This window comes from Pan troglodytes, chromosome 13 (genome assembly GCF_028858775.2).
Source record: "Pan troglodytes isolate AG18354 chromosome 13, NHGRI_mPanTro3-v2.0_pri, whole genome shotgun sequence".
NCBI classification, from domain to species: Eukaryota; Metazoa; Chordata; class Mammalia; order Primates; family Hominidae; genus Pan; species Pan troglodytes.
This window is the reverse complement of record NC_072411.2, coordinates 63977086-64001388: the sequence shown is the minus strand read 5'-3', so window position 1 is coordinate 64001388 and position 24303 is coordinate 63977086. Positions and strand designations below refer to the sequence as shown.

Sequence of the window (24303 nt, the reverse complement as noted above, 5' to 3'; positions counted from 1 at the left end):
AGCCATCCAAAGGATCATAGGATGCAATGAGTTCGAGTTCTACTGATTTTGAGCTCCCCCATTCTTTGGGAGTAGTAAGTCACCTATGCAGTGCAACACAGCTTTATTGTGTACATAGTGACACTCATGAAATGATAAAAACATTTTTTTTTTTTGAGACGGAGTCTCACCCTGTCGCCCAGGCCAGGGTGCAATGGCGTGATCTCATCTCACTGCAACCTCTGCCTTCCAGGTTCAGACGATTCTCCTGCCTCAGCCTCCTGAGTAGCTGGGATTACAGGTGCCCACCACTACGCCCAGCTAATCTTTGTGTTTTTACTAGAGATGGGGTTTCACCATGTTGGCCAGGCTGGTCTCTAACTCCTGACCTCGTGATCCACCTGTCTCGGCCTCCCAGAGTGCTGAGATTACAGGCGTGAGCCACTGTGCCTGGCCAATAAAAACATTTTTATCAGCAGGAGAAATATCATCTAAAAGAAAACCAACTACTAGTTCTGGCAATAGAGGTGAAGAAAAAGTAAAAAGATCTAAAATATGTTTGGGAGAGATAAAGAATGAAATGAGGAATTCTGAGTTAACTTGGGTGTATGTAGACTTAGATACATGATGTGGAGTCTACCAAGTGTTTGATACATAAACTACAAAACATGATTCATTAAACAATTTCGGGGAATGCTCCAACCAAGGCAAAAATGGGTTTTCAAGTGAGAAAAGAAAATTAGTAAAAGCTGAAAATGCTTTCACAAGTGGTTAGCTTGTGGTCTGGTGATATACTCAAGAAACACATCTTTTAGTGAAAGTGTGGTTCAAGTCAAAGCCAGGAGACTTTGCAAACATTTCAGTGAAGCAACAGGCGGGGAGAAGGACTATGGAACAAACCGTTACTCTGAGTAAATAACATTCTGAGAAGGTGATTTTGTTGTTGTTAACGGGAAAACCAGTAGCATCAGACCACACTCTATAGAAGCTTATAGGAGACAAGAGTTATAGGCCCAATAGGGGTTCAATGTAGATGAAATACATCTTCACTGGAAGAAATTTGCTTTAAAAGTATTCATATCTAAGAAGGAGGATGGAGAGTTCAGATTCACAGTGGCCAAGAACCGGCTGACTCTTCTGCCTGTGGCCATATAGCAGAGTTTATGATTAAGCCAGATTTGCTGTATCATTTACTAAATCCAGAGTAGTAAGGGGCAAAAATACACAACTTTTGACTACATAATCATTTATTTGCACGATAAAACAGATTTAGTAATGTAGCCTCAGGTTTATTTCAGTGACAAAAATAGTTCTAGTTCTGCATTTAATTCTATAAATGCAAGTACTTGAAAGGACCACTTAAAGAATGCTTTACTACATTTTTGTTATTCCACAGTATATGTGAAGGGGGAAATTAGTGTATTTGTCAATGTGGAGCTTTAGAAAGGCTGTGAATGTCAAGGGCTCATGAAGAACAAGGAGTAAGAGCAAGTGTCATGTGATTCATACGGTTGAAGGCCCAGGAAAGGGCAAAGATTCAGAATGGCCAGGAAGGTAATATCAATCTCAGCACACATTTCACTTCCACGCTTTGTTTTAATATGATTCCACTTACAATAAGAAAAAAAATGCTGCCTGAATCCATTTAACCGATGGCCCTTACAAAGGATAATTTTTCAGTGAACACACTAGAATTTCTGCCTAATTATAAAGGCTAAAAAAATCTTTTTGAAAGGTAAATAATAATTATATGGCTTACTTTCTTCCTAAAACAGGTTTTTTAGTTGATTTTTTAAAATGTATCATTTAATAAAATACATAAAGTTGTGAGAATTCTTAACTTACGTTCTACAAAGAGAATGAAAAATGTCCTTTGCTTTAAGATAGACACACATTCTCTCCACCATATACTCAAAATTCCTTCTTCATAAGATTTATTGCAAATAAGTGTGCTTTCTTACATTTATGTAATTATTATTATTAAAAGTAATGGCAAAAACTGCAATTACTTTTGCACTGACCCAATATATTGCATCAGAGTTTAATCAGAGATATTTTTCATCTTTCTAACATTCCTATAAAAAAATTCTATAAAGCATGATTTCTGTTGCTCTGACAATGATTTTTTCTCCTAGAGTTTAAAGGGTATGTGAAAATAGCTGGCAACTTCCCCACGATACCAAAACAAAAACAAGATTGTGCATGTTATGTTTTTACAAGGTTTGATGCAGATTATTTTTAACCATTTAATGATTTCATCGATTTTATTTAACATATTCCTGTAAGTAAGTGACAGTGCTTACATTACATATCTCAGGCAAATTGCATACCAGTGAACAATTTCGATTATTCACAATTGCAAAATGGCAAGGTCAGAATGTAACTAAGACACATCTATAGTTATTCTTTTTATAAAAGAGACAGTGAAATCTGCAATAAAACTCAAAGATGTCACTTCTAAACTGTGACGTTTATGTCTGGATTTTGTTGTTACAGGCAGACAGAAAAACAATTAAAGAAAATGAGAAATAGTTGAAGTTGTAATTTATTCTGATAATGAATTCAATGTAATAGATACACTTAGGGTTAAATAGAGGAATAGAGGAATCTCAGATGTAAGACAAGTTGGTATGGTTGTACTTCACCAGAACAGATTGTTATTTCATTAAAATATGTTAAGTATGGAAAAGTTAAAACTTTGACAGTTTTTTATTTTATGCCTTGGAGGTGAGTTCTCAGACGTGAGCTCAGCCAAGTGCTACAAATAAGTAAATTCTCATCTCATTGTAAGACCAAGTATCTTGTAAGACAATAAAAATTATACATCTGAAAACATTATTTTATATATTTCACTGTGCAAATGAATACAGAATATAGGAGAAGTCAAATGAACATCAGTTGATATCAGTTAAGTCATAATTATTTACATTAAAATGGATGTTAAAATATACCTTTAGCTTATGCTCTTTTCTGTTGATGATGACAGCTGTAATCTGTTGGTCCATAAAAATTAGAATAGTACAAAGCAGAGCTGGAATTATAGCAGCTATTACTGTCCACCATGGGTTTGGACCTAAAGGCGTAACAAACCAGCCACGATCATCTCTAGTGGGCTGTATAAAGTAAAGAATGTGCATAGTTATGAACTGGATTAATGAATACTTGATCAAATTAGGTCTTACAGATGCCACTAGGAAAGCCCTAATTATAAACAGAGGAGCTGAGTGGCCTATAATAAATAATAATAATACTCATAAATCACTTAAAACCATTTTAAGTGCTTTAAATATTTTAACTCATTTTTTTTTCTTCACAACACTCTAAAGATGACACAGATAAGAAAATTGAGGCACAGAGAGATCCAGTAACTTGCCCAAGATCCCAAAGCTAGTACGTGGTAGAGATGGGATTTAAACTCTGACAGACTTGTTGAAAAATCTGTGTTATTAATCAATACCTGTACTAAATAAAATAATATTAATATTTACTATTTACTATTGGAAAATGTATTGAAATTTACAAATAGCATATTGACACATCGACCACTGTGCTAGAACTGAGATACAAAGATAAATCAGAGGCTTCTTTCAGTTTAGAATCAGAGACAGACATCTAAACAAAATACATCATTATGGTATTGTAACTGTTATTTTTGATGTGCAGAGGCTATTGAGTAAAAATGATAAAAAAGATACTTGGTCACAGCAGAGGCTCAGGGAAGGATTCCAAACATGGCTGCTGTCTGAGATGATTCCCAAAATTTCATCCTGACAAGAGCCCTATATAGAAGTCCCCAGCCCTGTTTGACAGAGAAAACAAAGGGGTGCCCCTAATTTGAAAAGCTGAAATCTGAAATGATCCAAAATCTGAAACTTTTGAGCGCTCACATGATGCCACAAGTGGAAAATTCACACCTCATGTCATGTGATAGGTCACATATATTATTAAGAATAGTGTATAAAATTACCTTCAGGTTATATGTATAAGGTATATATGAAACATAAATTTTGTATTTAGACTTGGGCCCCACCCCAAACATATCTCATTATGTGTTTGCAAATATTTCAAAATTTGAAAAAAAAATGAACTTTGAAACACTTCCGATCCCAAGCACTTTGGATAAGGAATATTCAAACTGTACCCCATTAGTAACACGGTCAGAATTCTATTCCCAATCTATTTTTATCTGTTTTCCAAGCCTTATTCACTGTACAATTCTGCCAAGATAATCCTTTTCTCTTAGTTTCAAATGCTTCCTTATCTTTTAAGAATGTTATATATAGGTATTTCAACTGGCAGAATTGACAGGAAATTTTTTTCAAGCAAGTTTTATATTTATAATTATTTATATTTTGTAATTCTTATATTTTTAAATATTAGACCTAAATTTTAGCCATGCTGTGTGCATTTCATTTACTGGTCTTCTAATCTAAATTCTTCATATTTTCATGAAAATCCTAAGTACTAGAGTTATAGGTATCATCTAAATGAAGATTAGACTGAGAGAGATGGGAAGAGGGAGAGAGATAGTAAGTACCTTGAAAACACTTGGTACTTGTAGTTTTGGAGATGGGATCCCAATGGCATAGTCAATTAAAACCATACACAGAATTGTAAGAAAGACAGCAAAGTCACTCACTATGGATCGAACCTAAAAATAATGAAAACACTTGTCACTTAAAGTAGCTATAAATATCAAGGAATACTCAGGAACATAATCTAGAGTCACACTTTATAAACACTTTATGACATAATATCATAATATTATATTTTATGCATACTATAAGATTACCATTAGCTCTGTCAGAACCTGAATATATATTTATGTATCACTGTCGTTAAGATTGGTACACACTCAACCTTTCCAGAATGAGGCATTATGGAATAGCTACATCGTGGTTGTGCTGTTTTCAATGTTTATTTAAAATCTAACTTTATGATGAACCCATGCATGTGAATATTCAGAATGCAGAATAAGGTAGCATGGGCAGAATTTGGCTGGATTTTAGGGATCTCTTTCACACAGGTAACATTTTAATATGATAAACTTGAAGCATCATAAAATAAAATTATCTGTTCTTATCAAAGAAACATAATGTTTTAGTTTATCTAGAATATAAGCATGACAGTTGGGAATGTACACAACAGAGTGGGCAAATTTAAAATTTATTCTATGTGAGCCAATTTTTAAAGCCATTTCTCATTTATAAAGCCAATTCTGAGCAAATATTCACATACAATTATTATCCAGATCTAGTTTATTTTAAGATGCCTTTATGACATACACACAAGCATACACAAAATGCTTAAGATTATTGTTTCAGCTTAGAAAAATGTTTTTGTATTAATCAGACTAAGATTTTTGGGGAAATAAATGAATCTTCCACCTTAGAGAAGAAAGTGGTGACAAAAAAGAAGCCCCCTTCGGAAGGAACAGTTCTTGAAATATTTTTCCAGAGTGGAATTTTGATCATAATCTATAGCTCATCCCTCAGAAGCTTGTTTCCTTGTTTCTTTTCCTTTTTTTAAATTTTTTTTGGCGGAATCAGACATTATAGGTGTTACTTTGCAGTGTTAAATATTGAACTAAGCTGTTTCTCTGTTTACTTTCCTTTCCAAATATGCAGATGCAAACGTGGTGGGTTAGGGGGAGGGACTGACGGTTTAAACATTGAAAAAGAGAATATTGTTCCAATGAGTCTTGCGGGGGCTTCCCCAATTAGAGAATGTAACATAGGCTCCTCTGAGGTATCTGTCAGGCTGGAATAGTTCCCACTGTTCACTGGGCAAAAAAGTGACAATCAGTAATGCAGTGTGTGCTGTGAATTTCCAAAAACGTCAGTAGGAAAGTAGAAGTTGATCCGTGGGGTTTGCAGTTAGGAGAAAAGCCTGCATATGCACTCCCAGCACCTGCATCACAAATTCTTTCTCTTCAGCCCCTCATCTCACTCCACAACTAACCTGGCAGCTCACTCACACAAAAGCCTTTCAGTGGCTCCTTTTATTACATCAATTACTCTTTCTTTTGTCCTATGTTACTTTACATTTAGATCAAGAAAATTATAGTCTAAGTACCTTGGTTGGAAAATATCTGCTAGTCTTGAACTGCTTCAGGGTGGCTGACAGAGTAACTGTGGAAAAGAACAGGATCACAGACCAAAATAGAACATCTGGAACATATGGGTGATCATGGCCACAGGCCCGTCCAACATACTCTCCATGCAATGATTTGCATTCCTGCCAGAGGAAGTAAAACAAATGGAGCTACTAAGAAAAAACCGGACACATTTCTTGCAGAAAACTAACACCTTCTGATCAATTGTAGTTCAGATGCTGAGGCTTTTCCTTTATGGCTCTCACAATGATTTAGCAGGCATTACATTACGAGTTTCAAGTTCAACTTGGATGGGTGGTGAGAAATATGCAAAGGTTTATGAAAAATTTGAACATGAACTGCTTTTTAAATTTAAATGTATAAAATGAATTGATTTACCAATTAATTAGTACGTATTAAATCTAATATCTACTAAGTTCCTAACACGAGATGTATTGAAAATATGACATATGTAATAGTGATTGGTTACTAAGGTCAGACACTATGCCCAGCTATTTAAATACATCATTTAAATTACTTTTCACACCAATACCATAAAATATGTTCATGCTATTATTTATGTTCCATGTCTGAGGAAACTGAAGCATAAAGGGGTTAAATAATTTGTTGTGGCCTCACCACTGGTGGGTGGCCGCAGAGCTGTGATACAAACACGATTTCTGCAGTGAGATTATTATTGCTTATTGACAAAGAACAACGACTTTGTAGAATTATCTAGTCCAAAAGCTGCCAAGAAAGATGAGAAAGGCAACAAGAAAACTATGACATACAATGACTGAAATGAACTTGTAAGTCAAAGATGGGACTATCGAACTTGGACTAAAGAACAAATGAAATAAAATTACTACATGAGGAAGGCAAAGCTCATATTTACTATGACTTCTCCATGGGTTATTTTTTCTTCTGCAACTGCAGTTCTGTAAGAGCCTGAAGAACTGTTTCTAATTACTGCCTTAGCCATGAGGTGGCAGCAAAGTCAAAAAAATTTTTTTCCTCCAGGAAAAAACTGAGCATTTCAAACAAATATTTTGAACGAAAAAAAGTTATTTTAAACTTACTTTGGTTTATCTTATTTTAAAATTAGATTACTAAAGTATTTTTACATTTCAAAACAGGAAATAATGGCTTAAATGATCCAGTGATCTCATTAGTCCTTGAGATATTCTTGCCCTGAACATAAATTGAATTGCAGAGAGATCTTGGAGAAAAATATGAACTGATAGATTGATCACAAACACAGAGTCTGCCCAACTTTAGGCCTGAAATCTTTGTAGAGCAAAAAGTAAATACATTCCAAAGATTGTAGAATAAATTACAAATAGCTACAGTGTCATCTGAAAACAAACAACTAGTAAAATCTACTTGGAGTTGCTAGCTACCCTAAGCCTGAGAGTCTTGAGAAATATAGTTAACACACCTTATTATTGTCTTAAAGAATCTGCCTCCTTTTCTAATTTAACTGCAAACATCTTCCTTGATAGGCAAAGTTAAATTCCAATTATTCATATTAAGCTAATACAGAGCACAGCAACTTGGCTAATTGAAAAACCACAGAAAAATCCCCCAGGCCTTAATTAAAGTTTTAATTTTCCTTCTTTCAAAATGCTGTAAAAATAGATAAGGTGGCAAAAATGAATCCTTGTGTTTTTCATCCTCTTCTGCACCTGTCCAGAAATGCTAGCAGAGCAATTATTAAGCAATATAATGGGTAGCAAAATTGCTACATAGAAAAAGGAGCTAAAAGTTCCATGATAAACACATTATCTATAAATTTGTGAGCATCTTTTGTCATTTCTGCAGGTATAAAAGTCATTTGGCGGGATCTTGTTCTCAATTCTTAAGAACATAGATGACATTTAAAGGATTCTTTAGCTGTCTTACACTCTGTAATTTGCCAATGGTCTGCCTAATTACATTAATTCAAAGCATATTTGAAAATGTTATTTATTTTCTCTTTGGGAGGAAACAAAATGCTAATTTTAAAAAAGAAAAATTGTGACCTGCTAAATTCAACATTTATTTTCAGATTTATACTAATTGTATCCCCAATACACACACAGAGGCACTCACACATGCACACATACATACATGCACACATACACACAGAGTAAGTCCTGAAATTTAGAAATGAAAACCAAATCCAAATCCTGCTCTCGTCTTTTGAGTCTAACATATGGTTTCAGTTACAATGGGTACTCAAAAAATGCTTGTTGACAAACTGATTTCTACTAATTACTCTTCAAACACATTCTAAGTTTCAGCAATTCTATAAGTTGGCAAAAATTAAGTTAGATAAAATAAGAAATTAAAGTTGGCATTAGTGTCCTGCCCCTTATATATGTACAAGCTAAATATGTAATTCAGGCACTGAAACACCAAATGCTGGTTAACTGCTTATGAATATTTTAAATCTTGCCTAAGGATTTCTTATAAAGGCTGATTTTTGAGATACTGACAAATATATATATATATATATATATATATATACACACACATACATATATATACAAATTTAAGTACTCCAGTTTGCCATAAATATTTGCATTAAATAGTAAGATGAAACTGTTTCAAACAGACATTAAGTACTTCTATCAAATGTTTAACACTTACTATGCATAGAGCAGTTTGGGAGAATCAAAGAAAGCTAAAGTTCTTTGCCCTTGCTGAGTTGGCAAGGTATAAATTATAATTCATGAGATATGTAACAACTCAATGAAACATTACAGGACCTGCCAAATAAATAATATATAAATTAAATGTTATGTCACTATTTTAACAAAATTAGTTGTAATAGCCACTAGTTTAGTGCTTTATTAATAAAATATTTTTGATGACATTATGAATATATTGAGGAAAAAATTCAGCATAACAATTAGACAAAAATTTTAATGGTCTTTTTTTGACTTAAAAATTACAAGATTGTTTTCATTATATAGTATTCTCTCTGGTGATAAAGACTGTTTCTGGTCAAGATTAGCAATTATCCATTGCAAAAACTGCTTTTAACTAATGAAAAATAATATGAAAATTTCTGCTCAAATGTTAACATCTAGTACAAAACTTTTTAAAATGACAAAAAAAAAAAAAGAGAAAAAAACCAACAACCCCACAATGCTGCATTTGCTTTAATTGCAAAATATTTTTCACTATTCTACTTGACCTCAAAACTCAGGGTATCTAACTCACAGCTAGCCTGATAACTGTGCTGTATGTCTGCTTCTTAGAACTCTCAAAATTCAGGATTTGCTAATACATAGAAGGAATATTATTATTAAGTATTAAATTATTCACATAATACAAAACACATATAGAGTAAATTATCATGTTATATAACTTAGAGATGGGATCATTTGGGTTTTCATATTGAAGAAGACATCAAGAGGCTCTGTAAACATAATATAGTTTACCAAAGAAAATGTAGACAGAAGACCCACTAATGATTTCATTAATCATGACCCCATGTCTAAATTCTGAATAACTATAGTGTTTTTTCTTGATCAGCTCATCAATTCTTTTATTGTTCAGTTTAAATGGCTCTTTGAGTGGAAGCAGCCTGGCAATGTTATTTTTCTAGGGAAAAATAGGTGGAACAGAATAAATGTTAACAATAACAAAAGAAAACAATAAGAGTAACTGAAGGCTTATTCTACAGAACACAACTAGGGTAAGAATAGAAGTAGTAAAATATAGGTCAAGATAGAATTTTAAATAAAGAGTAAGTAATTTGATTTCAGTCTTGAAAGAACATGTTCAACAGAGAAAATCAAGAATATAGTCAATAGATCATATGCTCTTTACAAGAATCATGTTTAGAGTTTTATAGTATCTGTACAACAAAAAAGATTTCTATGTTCACTAACTGGACCACTTACTAAAATAGTATGCATTTGATCAAATGAACTAGAACTCAATAGTTTTGTGCTGATAGTCATAATAAAACTTGAGCCTATATGGGTAGGTAAAGTGGTAGAAGGTTTGAACCTGTAATGTTTATAACTGGGAAGAATAGAAAAGAAAGTAGGGCTACTCAGATTTTAATATTTATTTAAAGTAGAACACATTTTCAAATTACAAGATTTTATTGAACCAGAAGCATAGAATGCAAGTATTGATAGGAAAGGAGGCACAGAATAGATTCAGAAAAATAGAGAAATGCAGGTATGAGAAAAAAGAAATCACAAAGTAGAGAAAAGCCAAAGGAAATAAGACAATGGCACAGGATTGAACTGTTATAGGTGAAAAATCTGTTGCCATGCTCTTTCTTGAGTGGGAGATAAGAATAAAATGGAAAAAAGAAAGATCTTGTTGAGGGAGGTGCCAGAATTTTTGAAGAAAAGTGATATTTGTTCCTCCCAAAGACTTTAGTATTGACACTAGAATATTAGAAACATCCCTTTCCCCCCAGCAGATCCGGAACAGCTGGAGCAGCATTACAGAGTAAAGTAAGAGCATTCTGAGTTCTTTACACAGAAGGCAGACTTAGTTCTGCCATATGGTTTCATTTAGGTCAACACCACTCATATTTAATGTGCTTTCAGTCCATCTCAGTCACATAATTCTGTATAAGTGAGCTATTTGAGCAATTCTGGTCTTCTATTAGAACAATCTTAATAACGAAAGATAACCCCAGTTTACTGATGAGCATCTGAAATGATGAAATTAAAATTAAAACACAACTATTAGTTTTATAATATTATGCATTCAAAAAAATTTTACTGTAATGGCAATAATTGAGTCAAAATGTCAACAAAAGCTCTTAGGTATGACTTATTTTTCAGTGTTTTACTTACTGACACAGTTAGGTTCTCCCAAATTATGTCAGAGGCAGAAATATTGGATTCCCTCCATTCCTTCAATGTGTCATTGCTGGGATTATGCGGTTCCACACAGTTACACCTGAAAAGGCAAAATAGTGTCTTTTGTGAAATAAGTAGCTTTTTGTGACTGTACCGAAGACTAATGTATAACGGCTCCATTTTCTCCAGTCACAGCATTCCTCTATTTGACAGACAAGTAGTTAGGTTATCCTAAACTACTCCACAACAGACTATTTTCAAAAATCAAGATGGATAGACTGTTAGGATACTAGACTACTCTACAGTGTTTCCTGGAATGAGAGCCCCTTATGACACCCATTTGGCCCTAAATTATAAATCAAATAGAAAAATGGTAAATATCCAAATCCATTGTTACTATGTAGTTAATATTGTAAAATCATATCAATTAAAATTAAAGGGGTATTTAATTCATATTCTGAAGATGATTTATAACTGGCATATAATTCAAAATTAAGGCTAGTTGAAAGGAGAACTCTAGCTACCTGAGGATATATCAGTGAGAAGAAGATATAGACAAAGATACCCACAAATTAATAGCCTTAGAAATTAACCTCAATTTACAGTTTGTTTTCCAAAAATTCATTTGTAAACTTGCTATTTGCCCTTCATAAAGCATTTTCATATAGAAGAATTTCATAAATGGTGGTTGATCTCCCAGATTAACCCACATATACCACATAACTTGTAAGTTCATTGGACAGCTCTTTTAGTGATATTAATTGAACTGTAGAACCGAATTGCCATTTCTAAGGTTGTTACTATAGAAAATATCGTATAGTTTCTACTTGGTCTGCCTAAGCAACAGTCTCCCTTCTGCCTTCTACATCAGGAACTTACTCTGTTTCATTTCACCACCACTTATTCATTCTTTAAAGAGTTATTGTCTATTATTGCAAAAACAACTGAGTTGGGCAGTATAGACAGATATGGTTCTTGCTCTCACTAGGGAAATTGGAGGATTTCCCAGAGAGGCTCACTTGGAGACCCCAGAGAAACCTTAAAAACTGAGCTCCTGTCTATGATGGAACAGTAGGTCAGCCACACCCTGTAACACCCCCTACCTTGCTAACCACCAGTAGGCTTTCATTCCTAAGGGTTAAACAGAAACAAGCTCTTTTGAAAGACTTGCTCCATGGCTGATTTCAACCAACCATGTTACGCTGCCCCTTGCTTTTTGTAGTTTCGACACAGCAACTGGCTAGCATTCCTTCCCAATAAGAGAACACTGAACATGGAGTGGTTCTGGCCAGTTTACAGAGACTGTATGCTGAGTCCCTTCATGTCCTCTGCTTAACCTTTTGACATATAGAGCTTAATTTTAGTATATTTAAATGTTTTTTCCACCCCAAAGTGAACATGGGACATATGTAATAGACATGTTAGCTTACTACACGTGTGTCCCTTCATGAATATTCATAGCTCCTCCTATAGCCGGTTGAATATGTATGCTAAACCAATCCATTTAGTATGAATTCCTCTCTCATTTTTCCTCCTTCGAAGCACCTGCTTTTCAGTTTTAACCAGAGGCTCCATTTCCCACTTGCAGGTTGTGATACCCCCTTTTAGAAATAAAGCTCTCCTCAGTAGATTTTGCTACTTTTTCAGTAGACATTATAAAGAGAAAAAAATTTTAAATATGGAATGATTTTGAGCCTCTGGTGAAATGTTGAAAAGGAGAATTCATTTGATTGTGATGGTAGGAACATTGTTGTTTTCTTTCCTTCACTATGTATTTTTCGAGTTATTTTCTTAGTGGTTGCTCTAAGGCTTATCACATATACCCAGCAATTCTGTTCAAGATTGTTGTGTTGTTTTTTACAATGTCCTGGGACATAAATTGCTCTGGGGATCTGCTCCAATTAAATTCCAGCCTTTTTGCTGTGGTAGCCTTTTGTTTTTTGTTTTTAAAATATAGACAGAGTCTTGTTATGTTGCCCAGCCTAATCTCAAACTCCTGCGCTCAAGTAATCCTCCCACCTCAGCCTCCCAAAATGCTGGGATTACAGGTGTAAGCCACAGTGCCCTGCCTGCTGTGGTCAGTGCTTGAGGTTTGTTCTGACCCAGGAGGGCTCTTCTTAGCTATCTCTTTTCCTGATTCTCTCTCATACACTAGCTGATCTGGTTTAGCTTGTCTCTTTCACGAAGCTACCAACCTCCTCTTAATTGTTTTCCACCAGAACTTACATTATTTTTGAGAATACCTTTATCTTGAACTTCCCTTTACTCTGCTTCAAATAAAGTCAGTTCCTTTGCAAAGAGCTTCAGTGCTCCCACTGGGGAAAATCTCTGACGCGCGGCTTCAGAGCTAGGGATGGGGACAGCATTGTGTTTCTCTGTAAGTGACTCCTCTGCTGTAGGAGCAGGGAGCTGAGCATGGGCAATAATCAGAGTCTCATTAATAATTGGGAACCCATACTATTCTCAATGTTCCAGGCCTGAGGTTGAACCTCCACCCTACCAGTAGGAGCTGGGTGAGAGAAGGGAGCCCCAATATCTTGGATTCATCTAGCCAGAATTTAGCTTCTGGAGGGGAAGGGTGAAGGGAGACAAGAAACGCTGTTGGTCTTCTCCTCTTGGGAACATACAGTTGGCCTCAACTGGAAGCTGAGGAAGCCCAGTGTTCTTGTCCAGAGTTAAGCTTCTGTCATGCTGAGCTGGGAGGAGAGGAAGGGAAGTGGGTTGTGACTCAAGTGCCTTGGACTCATTGTTCTTACCAAGATTTAGTACACTTTTTGGAATAAATGTTTCTTCATTTGCTGTATACCCTTAAGAAAATTTCCAGAGACTTTTCATGATTGCCTTTTAAAATTACTTTTACCAGTATGGTTGTTTCACTGGGGAGAGGGTCTGCAGAGCTTCTTTTACCACCATTCTGGAAGTATATACTCATAACATTATTTGTAAAGTACTATAGAAGTCATGACACTGGAGCCATGGAGAAGGAAGCATTGCACATTACTTGGTTCCACAGTAAATAATACTTACATAATTATAATTACATAAAGATTTCTAAATTTTTATAGAATTTTACATTCTATATTTATAGAAAATCTATATTTTTACATTCTATAATTATAGAAAATCTAAAATTTACAGAATTTTACAGATTTCTATATTTTTAAATTTTTTAGAATCAATCTTTAGGCAAATTACTTAACACTTACCCATGGTTACAAAATAATATATGTTAATAGCCGCTACAATGGAGTCGGGGGTGGGGAGGTAGAAGGAGGAACACAGAGTTGGGAGGAAAGGTGAGAATTATTCATCTCCCCTTACAAAGTGGAATGTAAAGAGAGTTACCTATGGCTGATAGAATCAGAAATGGAAATCTACATATGTTAATTGTGGCTATTTACTTATAGCTACAGAGGTTACAGGGATGATGGAACTTAAGATGTGATATTATCGTATTGAAAAGGGAGGTAGAGTGAAGAGGAAGGTTGGGGATAAGTGTAGAAAATTAGCTAAATCTGGACAGGTGCAGTGGCTCACATCTGTAATCCCAGCACTTTGGGAGGCAGAGGCAGGCGGATCACAAGGTCAAGAGATCGAGACCATCCTGGCCAACATGGTGAAACCCCATCTCTACTAAAAACACAAAAATTAGCGGGGCATGGTGGCAAGCACCTGTACTCCCAGGTACTCAGGAGGCTGAGGCAGGAGAATCACTTGAACCTGGGAGACAGAGGTTGCAGTGAGCAGAGATTGCATCACTGCACACTCTGCCTGGCGACAGAGCAAGACTGGTCTCAATAAAATAAAATAAAAATAAAATTAGCTAAATCCATATTTATAAGAGCAAAAAGTAAATTTGTCACACTTAACATGGGTAAAACAAGAAATAAAAATATAAGCATATTATTTAGAAATTTAGAGGGATCACTAAAAATAATTTTTAAAAATTTTGTTAAAAATGTTGCCTTTGAGTGAACTGGTGCTTTAAATTATAATCTTCCTGTACTATTTGTGGGTTTTTTTTTTTCCCTAGGATATGTATGGACTATTTTGATAACAATAAAATGTACTTGAAAAAAATAATTAGTTCTTCTTGTGTCAGCCCTAAGTTTGCTTTCTCATTTCAGAGTGTACAAATTATCTCAAAATCTCTTTTATATTTGCTTTGTCTCTCTTTTTTTTTTTTTCTCTTCTATAAGCTCCAAAGGTTTGCGATCATGGGGAAACCAGTTGAATACTTCTCTTGTACATATCATGCCCTTCTCAATGATAATTATATGCCCAAGATATTTGGATTATTTTCAACAGCAGAAGGCAGCCTAGCATGTTATAGATTATAGATTATTATCGATAATAATCTATTATCGATAATAAAATCTATAACCTATAATATAATCTATAATAATAATAATCTATAAATATCAACTCTTATACACGAACTCGGATGTGATTTTGCATGTAATGAATCCTCACCATTTGTATACAAACTGTGAACTCAATTGCTGCATTGGAATGGTCTAACAGAACTGATCCCAGGCAATAGGCCTTGGGCCATAGTCCTCAGACTTCCAAATAAAGCTAACTTTTCTTTGATTAATTAATTAATTAATTAATTTATTTATTTGGAGACAGGGTTTCTCTCTGTCCCCCAGACTGGAGTGCAATGGCATGATCTCGGTTCACTGCAACCTCCGCCTCCCAGGTTCAAGCGATTCTCGTGCCTCAGCCTCCCGAAGAGCTAGGACTGCAGATGATCGCCATCGTGCCTGGCTAATTTTTGTATTTTTAGTACAGACGGGGTTTTGTCATGTTGCCAGCTGGCCTCTAACTCCTGGCCTAAAGCAATCTGCCTGCTTCAGCCTCCCAAAGTGCTGGGATTATAGGCATGAGCCACCGTACCTGGCCTGATACTTTAAAAGCTTGATTTTTTTTTTCTTTAGTCAACAGGGCTTCAGCATATGAATTTGGGTGGGGTATGGAGAAAAATTCAGTCTATAACAGTAACTTCCTGTTCTTTACTTCTCCTCCTTAAGGTACGGTAACTTTCAAGTAAGCCTCCACCTTAGGCTATGTTTTCAGGGGAACCTAGATTGCAGTAAGTTTTGTTCCACATGTTTGGTAACATTGAAAGCTTAGGCATCTAGGCATTATGCACAATGCTTAATTAACTCAATAAAAAGTTAATGATTGTCATGCAAGACACCATGCTAAGTTGGATAAGATAGATATAATCTCGGGGCTTTCTTTAAATGCAGGAGAGAAATATTAAGTAGCCAATTACACAATTATTTGAATACATCTGTAAAATGTACTATAAAGAAGTCTGGGCTACTAAAAAGATAAACAAATAGGCATCCACACCTTGAGTCTGGGTGTTCAAGGAAAACTGAGATCTAAAAGAGGGACAGAATTTGGTAAGACATAGTGTGGGCACGGCAGTGAGGGTGGGGAACTACAGAGAACAAACAGTGTTAATTTGGTTGAAACAGAAGGGGTGGAGGAAGAGATGGGGTATGGATCTGAGACAGGCAGGGCCTAGACTGTGCAGACTGAGTGCTGGGGGGCCTGGTAAGTATATTGCATATTAAAATAATAACACTAAATAGCCTTTGGTTTGTGATTAACATTGATTATGCTGCCATCATTTAAGGTCCAGATCATTAACTGAAATGATACTTTAAATCATATTGAGTATCTTTTTTTTAACACAATGGTATGCGACTAGAAATCAATAACAGGAAGAATTTTGGAAAATGCAGAAATATGTGGAAATTAAACAACATACTCCTCAACAACCAGTGGGACAATGAGGAAGTTAAAAGATAAATTTAACAATGTATTGAGACAAATGAAAATGGAAACGCAACTTGCCAAAAACAAATACTTTTGTAGATTGCAACAGTAAGAGTTCTAAGAGGAAAGTTCATGGCAATAAACACTTACATCAAAAAGGGAGAAAGATCTCAAACAACCTATAACATTGTACCTTAAGACACACAAAATAAGAAGAAACTAAGCACAGAGTTACTAAAAGGAGGAAAATAATAATCAGAGCAGAAATAAGTGAAATACAAAGTAGAAAAACAATAGAACTGCTCAACATTTTATTGTTGAAATAGAATGTTCTATTCTATTCTATCTAACAATAGAACAGCTCAACTAAAGGTTGGTGTTTTGAAATAATAACAAAATCAACAAATCTTGAGCTAGACCAAGAATAAAGGAAAGAAAATTCAAACAAATAAAATCAGAAATGAAAGAGGAGACATTAAAATACACTACAGAAATGCAAAAGATTATAAAAGAACGCTATAAACAATTATTATCCAACATATTGAATAACCTAGAAAAAATGGATAAATTCCTAGACACATATAACCTACTAAGGTTGAATCAGGAAGAAATAGAAGATCTGAACCAACCAATAATAAGTAAGGAGATTGAATCAATTACCAAAAGCCTCTCCCAAGAAAGAAAAGCCCATGACCTGATGGCTTCAGTGCTGAAATCATCAACCATTTAATGAAGAACTAATAATACCAGTTCCTCTGAAACGCTTTCAAAAAATTGAAGAAGAGAAGTACATCCAAACTCATTTTATGAGGAAAGCATTACAATGATACCAAAGCCAGACAAGAACATGACAAGAAAATATTATAGGTCAATATCCCTGATGAACATAAATGCAAAAACCTTCTAAATATACCAGCAAATTAAATGCAACAACACAGTAAAAGAATACTTCATCATGATCAAGTGAGATATATCCCAAAGATGCAAGGATGATTCAACATTTACGAATCTATAAATGTGATACACTACATTAATAGAATAAAGAACAAAAACCATGTGATCATCTCTACAGACACAGAAAAAGCATTTGACAAAATTCAACATTCTTTCATGATAGAAACTCTCAGAAATTAAACATAGAAGGAATGTACCCCAACACAATAAAGACCACATGTGATAAACCCACAGCTAATATCTTACTCAATGGTGAAAAGTTGAAAGGTTTTCCTGCAAGATCAGGAATAAGACAAGAATGCCTACTCTTGCCACTTTTAGTCAACATTGTACTGGAAGTTCTAGTCATAGCCATTAGGCAAAAGAAAGAAATAAAAGGCATCCAAATTGGAAAGAAAGAAAGAAAGAAAATTATCCTTATTTGCACATAAAAATGGGTAGCACTTTAACACCCTAACAACAAACTATCTGAAAAATAAAATCAAGAAAACAATCCTGTTTGCAATTGTTACCAAAATAAATTTCAAATACTTAGGAATAAATTTAATCCAAAGGAGGTGAAAGACCTGTACACTGAAAACTATAAAACATTGATGAAATAATTGCAGAGGACACATATAAAAGGAAAAATATCCTGTGTTTATGGATTGGAAGAACTGGTATTTAAAATATCCATACTAACAAAAGCTATCAACAGATTCAATATAATCTCTGCCAAAATGCCAATGACATTTTTTACAAAAATAGAAAAAAGCAATCCTAAACTTTGTATAACCACAAAAAACTATAAATAACCAAATAAATCTTGAGCAAAAAGAACAAACCTGGAAGTATCACAATATCAAACTTCAAAATACACCACAAAGCTGTAGTACAAGGCAGCATGGCACTGGCATAAAAATAGACACAGAGGCCAGTGAACAGAATAGACAACCCGAAATAAATCCATGTATTTAAGGTCAAATGATTTTCGACAAAGATGCTGAGAGCACACAGTGGGGAAAGGACAGTCTCTTCAACAAATGGTGTTGGGACAACTGAATATCCACATGTGGAAGAATGAAATCAGACCCTTATCTCACACCATATTTAAAAAAGGATTAAATACCTAAAACTACTATAAGAAAACATTGCCATTTGTCTGCATAATTTTTTTTGGATTTAACCCCAAATCACAGACCGGGAAAGCAAAGATAGACAAATGAGATTACATCAAACTAAAAAGCTGCATAGCCAAGAAAATAATCAGCAGAGTGAATATACAACCTATGGAATGAGATAAAATATTTACAAACCATAAATCTGATAAGAGATTAATGTTTAAAATATATGAGGAACTCAAACAACACAACTGTAAGAAAAAAAACAAGGTTAAAAATGGGCAAAGTATCTGAATAGACATTTCTCAAAAGAAGACATACAAATAGCCAATGGTATGTGAAAAAATGCTCAAATCACCAATGATCAGAGAAATGCAAATTAAAACCACAGAGATACTACCTCACATCTATAAGAATGGTTATTATCAAAAAGATGAAAACTACTCACAGTAGCCAAGATTTCGAAGCAACCTAAGTATTCACCAACAGATGAATGAATAAGGAAAATGTGGTACATATATATGATGAAATACTATTCAGCCATAAAAAGAATGAGATCCTGTCATTTGTGGCAACATGAATAGAAGTGAAGGTCGTTAGTGAAATAAGCCAGGCACTGAAAGACAGACTTTGCATGTTTTCACTTATTTGTGGGAGCTAAAAATTAAAATAATCGACCTCATGTAGATAAAAAGTATAATGATGGTTATCAGAGGCTGGGAAGGGTAATGAGGGGTGGGCAGGCAAGTGGGGATGGTTAATGGGTACAAAAATATAGTTAGGTAGAATGAATAAGATCTGGTATTTGATAACACAACAGGGTGACTACAGTCAACAATAATGGATTGAACATTTTAAAATAATTTAAAGAGCAAAATTGGATTGTTTGTAACAGAAAGAAAGGACAAACGCTTGAGGTAATGGATATCTCATTTACTCTGATGTGATCATTACACATCAAAATGCCGGTATCAAAATATCTCATGCACCCCATACATATACACACTTACTGTGTGCACAAAATTAAAAATTAATTTTTTTTAAAGATGAAAGTGTCTGAACAAGTGTTGGTGAGGAGGTGGAGAAAGGGAAACTTTTCACATTGTTGATGGGAATATAAATTAGTACAGCCATATGGAAAACAGTACGGAGTTTCTTCAAAAAATTAATAGACCTACCATATGATCCATCAATTCCACTACTGGGTATGTACCCAAAGGTAATTAAATCAGTAAATGGAAGAGATATCTGCATTCCCATGTTCACTGTAGCATTTATTCACAGTAGCCAAGATATGGAATCAACCTAAGTGCCCATCAATGGACGAAAGGATAAGTCAAACATGGCATTGAGGCTGAGTGTGGGGGCTCATGCCTGTAATCCCTGCATTTTGGGAGGCCAAGGCAGGAGGATTGCTTGAAGCCAGACCTTTGAGAACAATCTGGGCAACATAGCAAGAATGTTGTCTCTATAACAAATTTTTTAAATTAGGCAGATGTGGTGGCATGTGCTTGTTGTCCTAGTTACTCAGGAGGCTGAGGCAGAAGTATTGCTTGAGCCCAGGAGTTCCAGGCTGCAGTGAGCTATGATTGTGCCACTGTACTCATTGGGTGACAGAGTGAGAGCCTGTAAAAGAAAGAGGAAAGGGAAGGGAAGGGAAGGGAGAAAGAAAGAGAGAAAGAGAGAGAAAGAGAAAGAAAAGAAAAGAAAGAAAGAAAGAGAAAAGAGAGAGAAAGAAAGAAAAAAGAAAGAAAGAGAAAGAAAGAAAAAGAAAGGAAGGAAGGAGAAAGAAAAGAAAGAAAGAAAGAAACAAAGAAAGAAAAGAAGGAAGGGGAAAGAGAAAGAGGAAAGAAAGAAGAAAAGAAAGAAAAAGAAAGAAAAACAGGCAGGAAAGAAAGAGAAAGAAAGATAAGTGGCATATATACATTGTGGAATACTTTTCAGCCTTAAAAAGGAACAAAATTCTGTCATTTTGACAATTTGGATGAATTTCAAGGACATTATGTTAAGTGGAATAAGCCAGGCACAGAAAGACCAATACCTTGTGATCTCACTTACATGGGGAATCTAAAAAGACTGAACTCATGGAAATAGAAAGTAGAATGGTGGTTATCAGGGGCTCAAGGAGTACGGGGAGAAAAGATCAGACCTAGACACATCTAGAGCAACTGTAGCTCCAACTCTCAAGAAATGGCATTAAAGAAAAGTACTTGAACACTGAGAGGTCTTTTGAAAAGAGTCAGTGGATCAAACTCCCTACAGTAGTAAAGATTGTGGTAGAAAGATCCTATACTTTACATTTTTCCAAAGATAAGTAGGAGGCAGATCAGGTGAATCCTGAAGTTCTAGAACCACCACAGATGCCCAATCCATGTCATCATCCACATAAGAGTTTCATGTTCCTCCATGATCTGATCCTGAGTCCCAGTTTGGGACTCAGAGGCAAGTCCTAATAGAAATAACCTTTCATACTTAATGAAGATACCCAGGTACTAGACTAAGGATTAAGGATAGTAAAGCTCAGTAGCATGTCCATAGTCTGAAATGAGATGAGTGATTATTTTAAAAAGTAGAATCTAATGTATCCATATTGATCTTGGATCCTGCTCCAAATGGAGGCTTATACATTATACCCATGGTAGCCTCCCTCAAAGTGTCAATTTGGTCTGCAATGTCTTTTTCTGAATGTCTTGCTTTGGTTTTACAGTAGTAGCAGTGTTAGGTAAAAAGAATTAGGTGAACAAGCAAGGATCATAGGTCTGCAAATGTCTTGCTACTGTTCTGCTTATACATATCTGAACCTGCCAACCTCAGTCTGTAAGCCAGTTCACTAGTAAGGAGTAGTATGCTCCCTTAATGAGAAGATTCTCCCAAATTGATTTCTCTGTTACTTTATCTCAGAAAAAAAAGGCCCAACACCATAAGAGTTTGATGGGAAAACATTTTTATACTCTGAAAACCTAGTATAAGTATATTTATTAATGACAAAAAGGAAACTAAAACACAAAATAGGGAAAATATGGCAAATTTCCTGCAGGAGTGTTATAATAAGAGAGAACTAGCATTATAGTGGATATATACATGAAATGCATGTGTGTGTACATAAAGTGTATATATGTATACTTTTATAACATCTATAAAACAATTTTATTTAAAGGTAGGTTGGGAACAAACACATTAGTTCTTTGATCTCCTTTATATTACTGCCAACGGTAACAACAATAGAGATTTAAAACTATCCCATTTTTATATTTTAGCAAAATCCCTGTCGCTCTTCTAAGTTATCTTACCCACCCAAGTAACAAAACCAGAGCAAATTGTAAGTTCTACTCATTTGAAGAGTGGATTAGTAAACTGAAGACATAACTGATTCTAAATTAATTTTTTTAAAGCTCCATTTTATGCTTTTACTCTGATGTATGCTGGAGGAAAACAATCTTTATTTAAAAGAAAATTAGTCACTGCTTAAAGATTTAAAAAGTATTAACACATTTTTAAAATAAATTTAAAAAGGCTGGATTGGGGCAATGCTTGGCTCCTGGGAACCAGTATCATGGTGTTCAGCTGTAAGATTGGCCCATTCATCCTCAACAGCAACCTGGCCAATTTAGGTACCAAGTAACTCCAGAAGCTGGAGCTGATTATTTGCAGCTGGATGAAACGTATAGGTATTTTGTTCCGAACATCACCTTTGCTCATTCTGTGGTAGAAAGTCCCCAAAAGAAGCTAGGCCAGAGTCCTGTCTTTGACATGCACTGGATGATGTCCAGGCCAGAACAGTGGCTGAAGCGAATGGCTGTGGCAACAGCCAATCAGCCAATCATCTCAGGATATTGAGAACACAGGGACCTCGATCAAAAACATGGGGAGACTAGCCTGGCCAATATGGTGAAATCCCCTTTCTGCTGAAAATACAAAAATTAGCCAGGCGTGGTGGTGCATGCCTGTAATCCCAGCTACTCAGGAGGCCGAGGCAGGAGAATTGTTTGAACTGGGAAGCAGAGGTTGCAGTGAGCCAAGATTGTGCCACTGCACTTCAGCTTGGGCCACAAAGCGAGACGCGTCTTAAAAAACAAAACAAAAACATGTGGCAGAATGAGATGAAGATTAGATCTTACCAGAGATCTTATCTACTTTGTCAACTTTGCTGGAAGGGCAAGTTATTCAGTGATTTCCCTCCTTTCTTAATCTTACCTACAATTTTTAATTCCACCTACCATTTAACAACATTAGATAATGCTGTTGTGTTAGCTCTGAGTAGAAAGGAGAAGTATTACTTCTATAATTAGTAATACTCACTAATACTGAATTACTTCCATTTGGAGGTAATATTGAGTTGAATACTGATTCTGCCCCTTTCTAGCTATTGATCTGAGCAAATCACCCAACCCCTGAGTTTCTATGAATTCATTATATAACTAATTAATATAATTATAATATAAATTAATATAATTTATTCAGTAAGTATAATTATAACAACTGGACAGGATTTCTTGAGAATTAAAAGAGACACCATTCTATATATAATGGTGTATAAAGCTTCTAGTACTATTCCTAGAGTTTCATGGATGTTCAATACAAAGTAACGATCATATAACTTTGTGTTTTATGGGTTATAAACTACTTTGATATAATTGCATTAAATCTGCAAATCACTCCTTTGAGTGGTAGGAGAGATTTTTGTTCTGTTTAAAGAAAATGAAGAAACTAAAGCTCAACACAGGCTTTTCTCATGGAAAGAATCCAGCAGTGCATGTGATTTCTGGTCTGTACTCTTTACAAATGGAGCCTTTGGGAGGTAGGTTAAACAAACGAAGCTTCTCTTACTTAATATCGCCTTATTTCCAGTCTAAATTTACCCTGTAGCAGAACCAGATGGCTATGAATATTGTGAAACTATAGATCTTGGTCCTAAAAGGTATGTATATTTATTATTCCAAGAAAGACCAGGTAGCTTAGGAGATGACAGGGTACAGAAGTAACCCACAAACTAAAAGATTTATATAGTGTCCCAAATTATACTTAGATAACAAATATGTATTAACTACTTCCTTCTTATAAATATTCTTGATATATAATACTATGGCAAGAAATAAAAAAATTAAAAACCAGAATGGATACTCTGATTTTTTTTTCTGTATAAATTGTGAGAATTTGAAAACAAATGTAAAAATAAATCTCTTAAGGCTCAGGTTCAGGGCTTCCAACTTTGTGAGGAAGAGATATTTTCTATTTTAAAGTTTTAAGATCCTTGGAGATGTTTCCATGAATAAACTGAACTGAGCACAGTAAGGGGAGGGCCCAAATGCTACCTGCTTTGCCTCCCGACTGGGAATCCCAACTAACTAAACATGTGGAATTGAGGAAGCAGAAATGACCTAGCTGGCTGGTTGAAGATCTGTCATCTATCGGGAGCATCCTGATAGATGATGCTCAACTCATTGGTCAGGGGTCCCTAGCTTAGGTGCATGTAAAAATATGTGTGACTTGTTGAAACTGCCATATGCTCTCTAAAGTCTGTTAGAATTACAACACGTGTTTAAGCTGTTAGCAGAGAATGGAATAA

At 35.0% G+C, this 24303-nt stretch overlaps 1 protein-coding gene across 19 annotated transcripts in view; it reads right to left on the bottom strand.

Moving 5' to 3' along the window:
• The window catches only part of SLC4A10 (solute carrier family 4 member 10), a 363956-nt gene that overhangs the window by 30947 nt on the left and 308706 nt on the right, over positions 1 to 24303 (bottom strand). For 18 of the 19 annotated variants that reach the window (XM_063790514.1, XM_054679076.1, XM_063790518.1 and 15 more), the window contains 4 exons: positions 10885 to 10990; positions 6055 to 6216; positions 4517 to 4630; positions 2931 to 3092 (listed from right to left, as the gene is read on the bottom strand). In XM_063790514.1, coding sequence (XP_063646584.1) covers positions 2931 to 3092; positions 4517 to 4630; positions 6055 to 6216; positions 10885 to 10990 — 544 coding nt within the window. The remainder of the gene's footprint in view (positions 1 to 2930; positions 3093 to 4516; positions 4631 to 6054; positions 6217 to 10884; positions 10991 to 24303) is intronic. The other variant, XM_016949950.4, reaches the window with a different exon arrangement.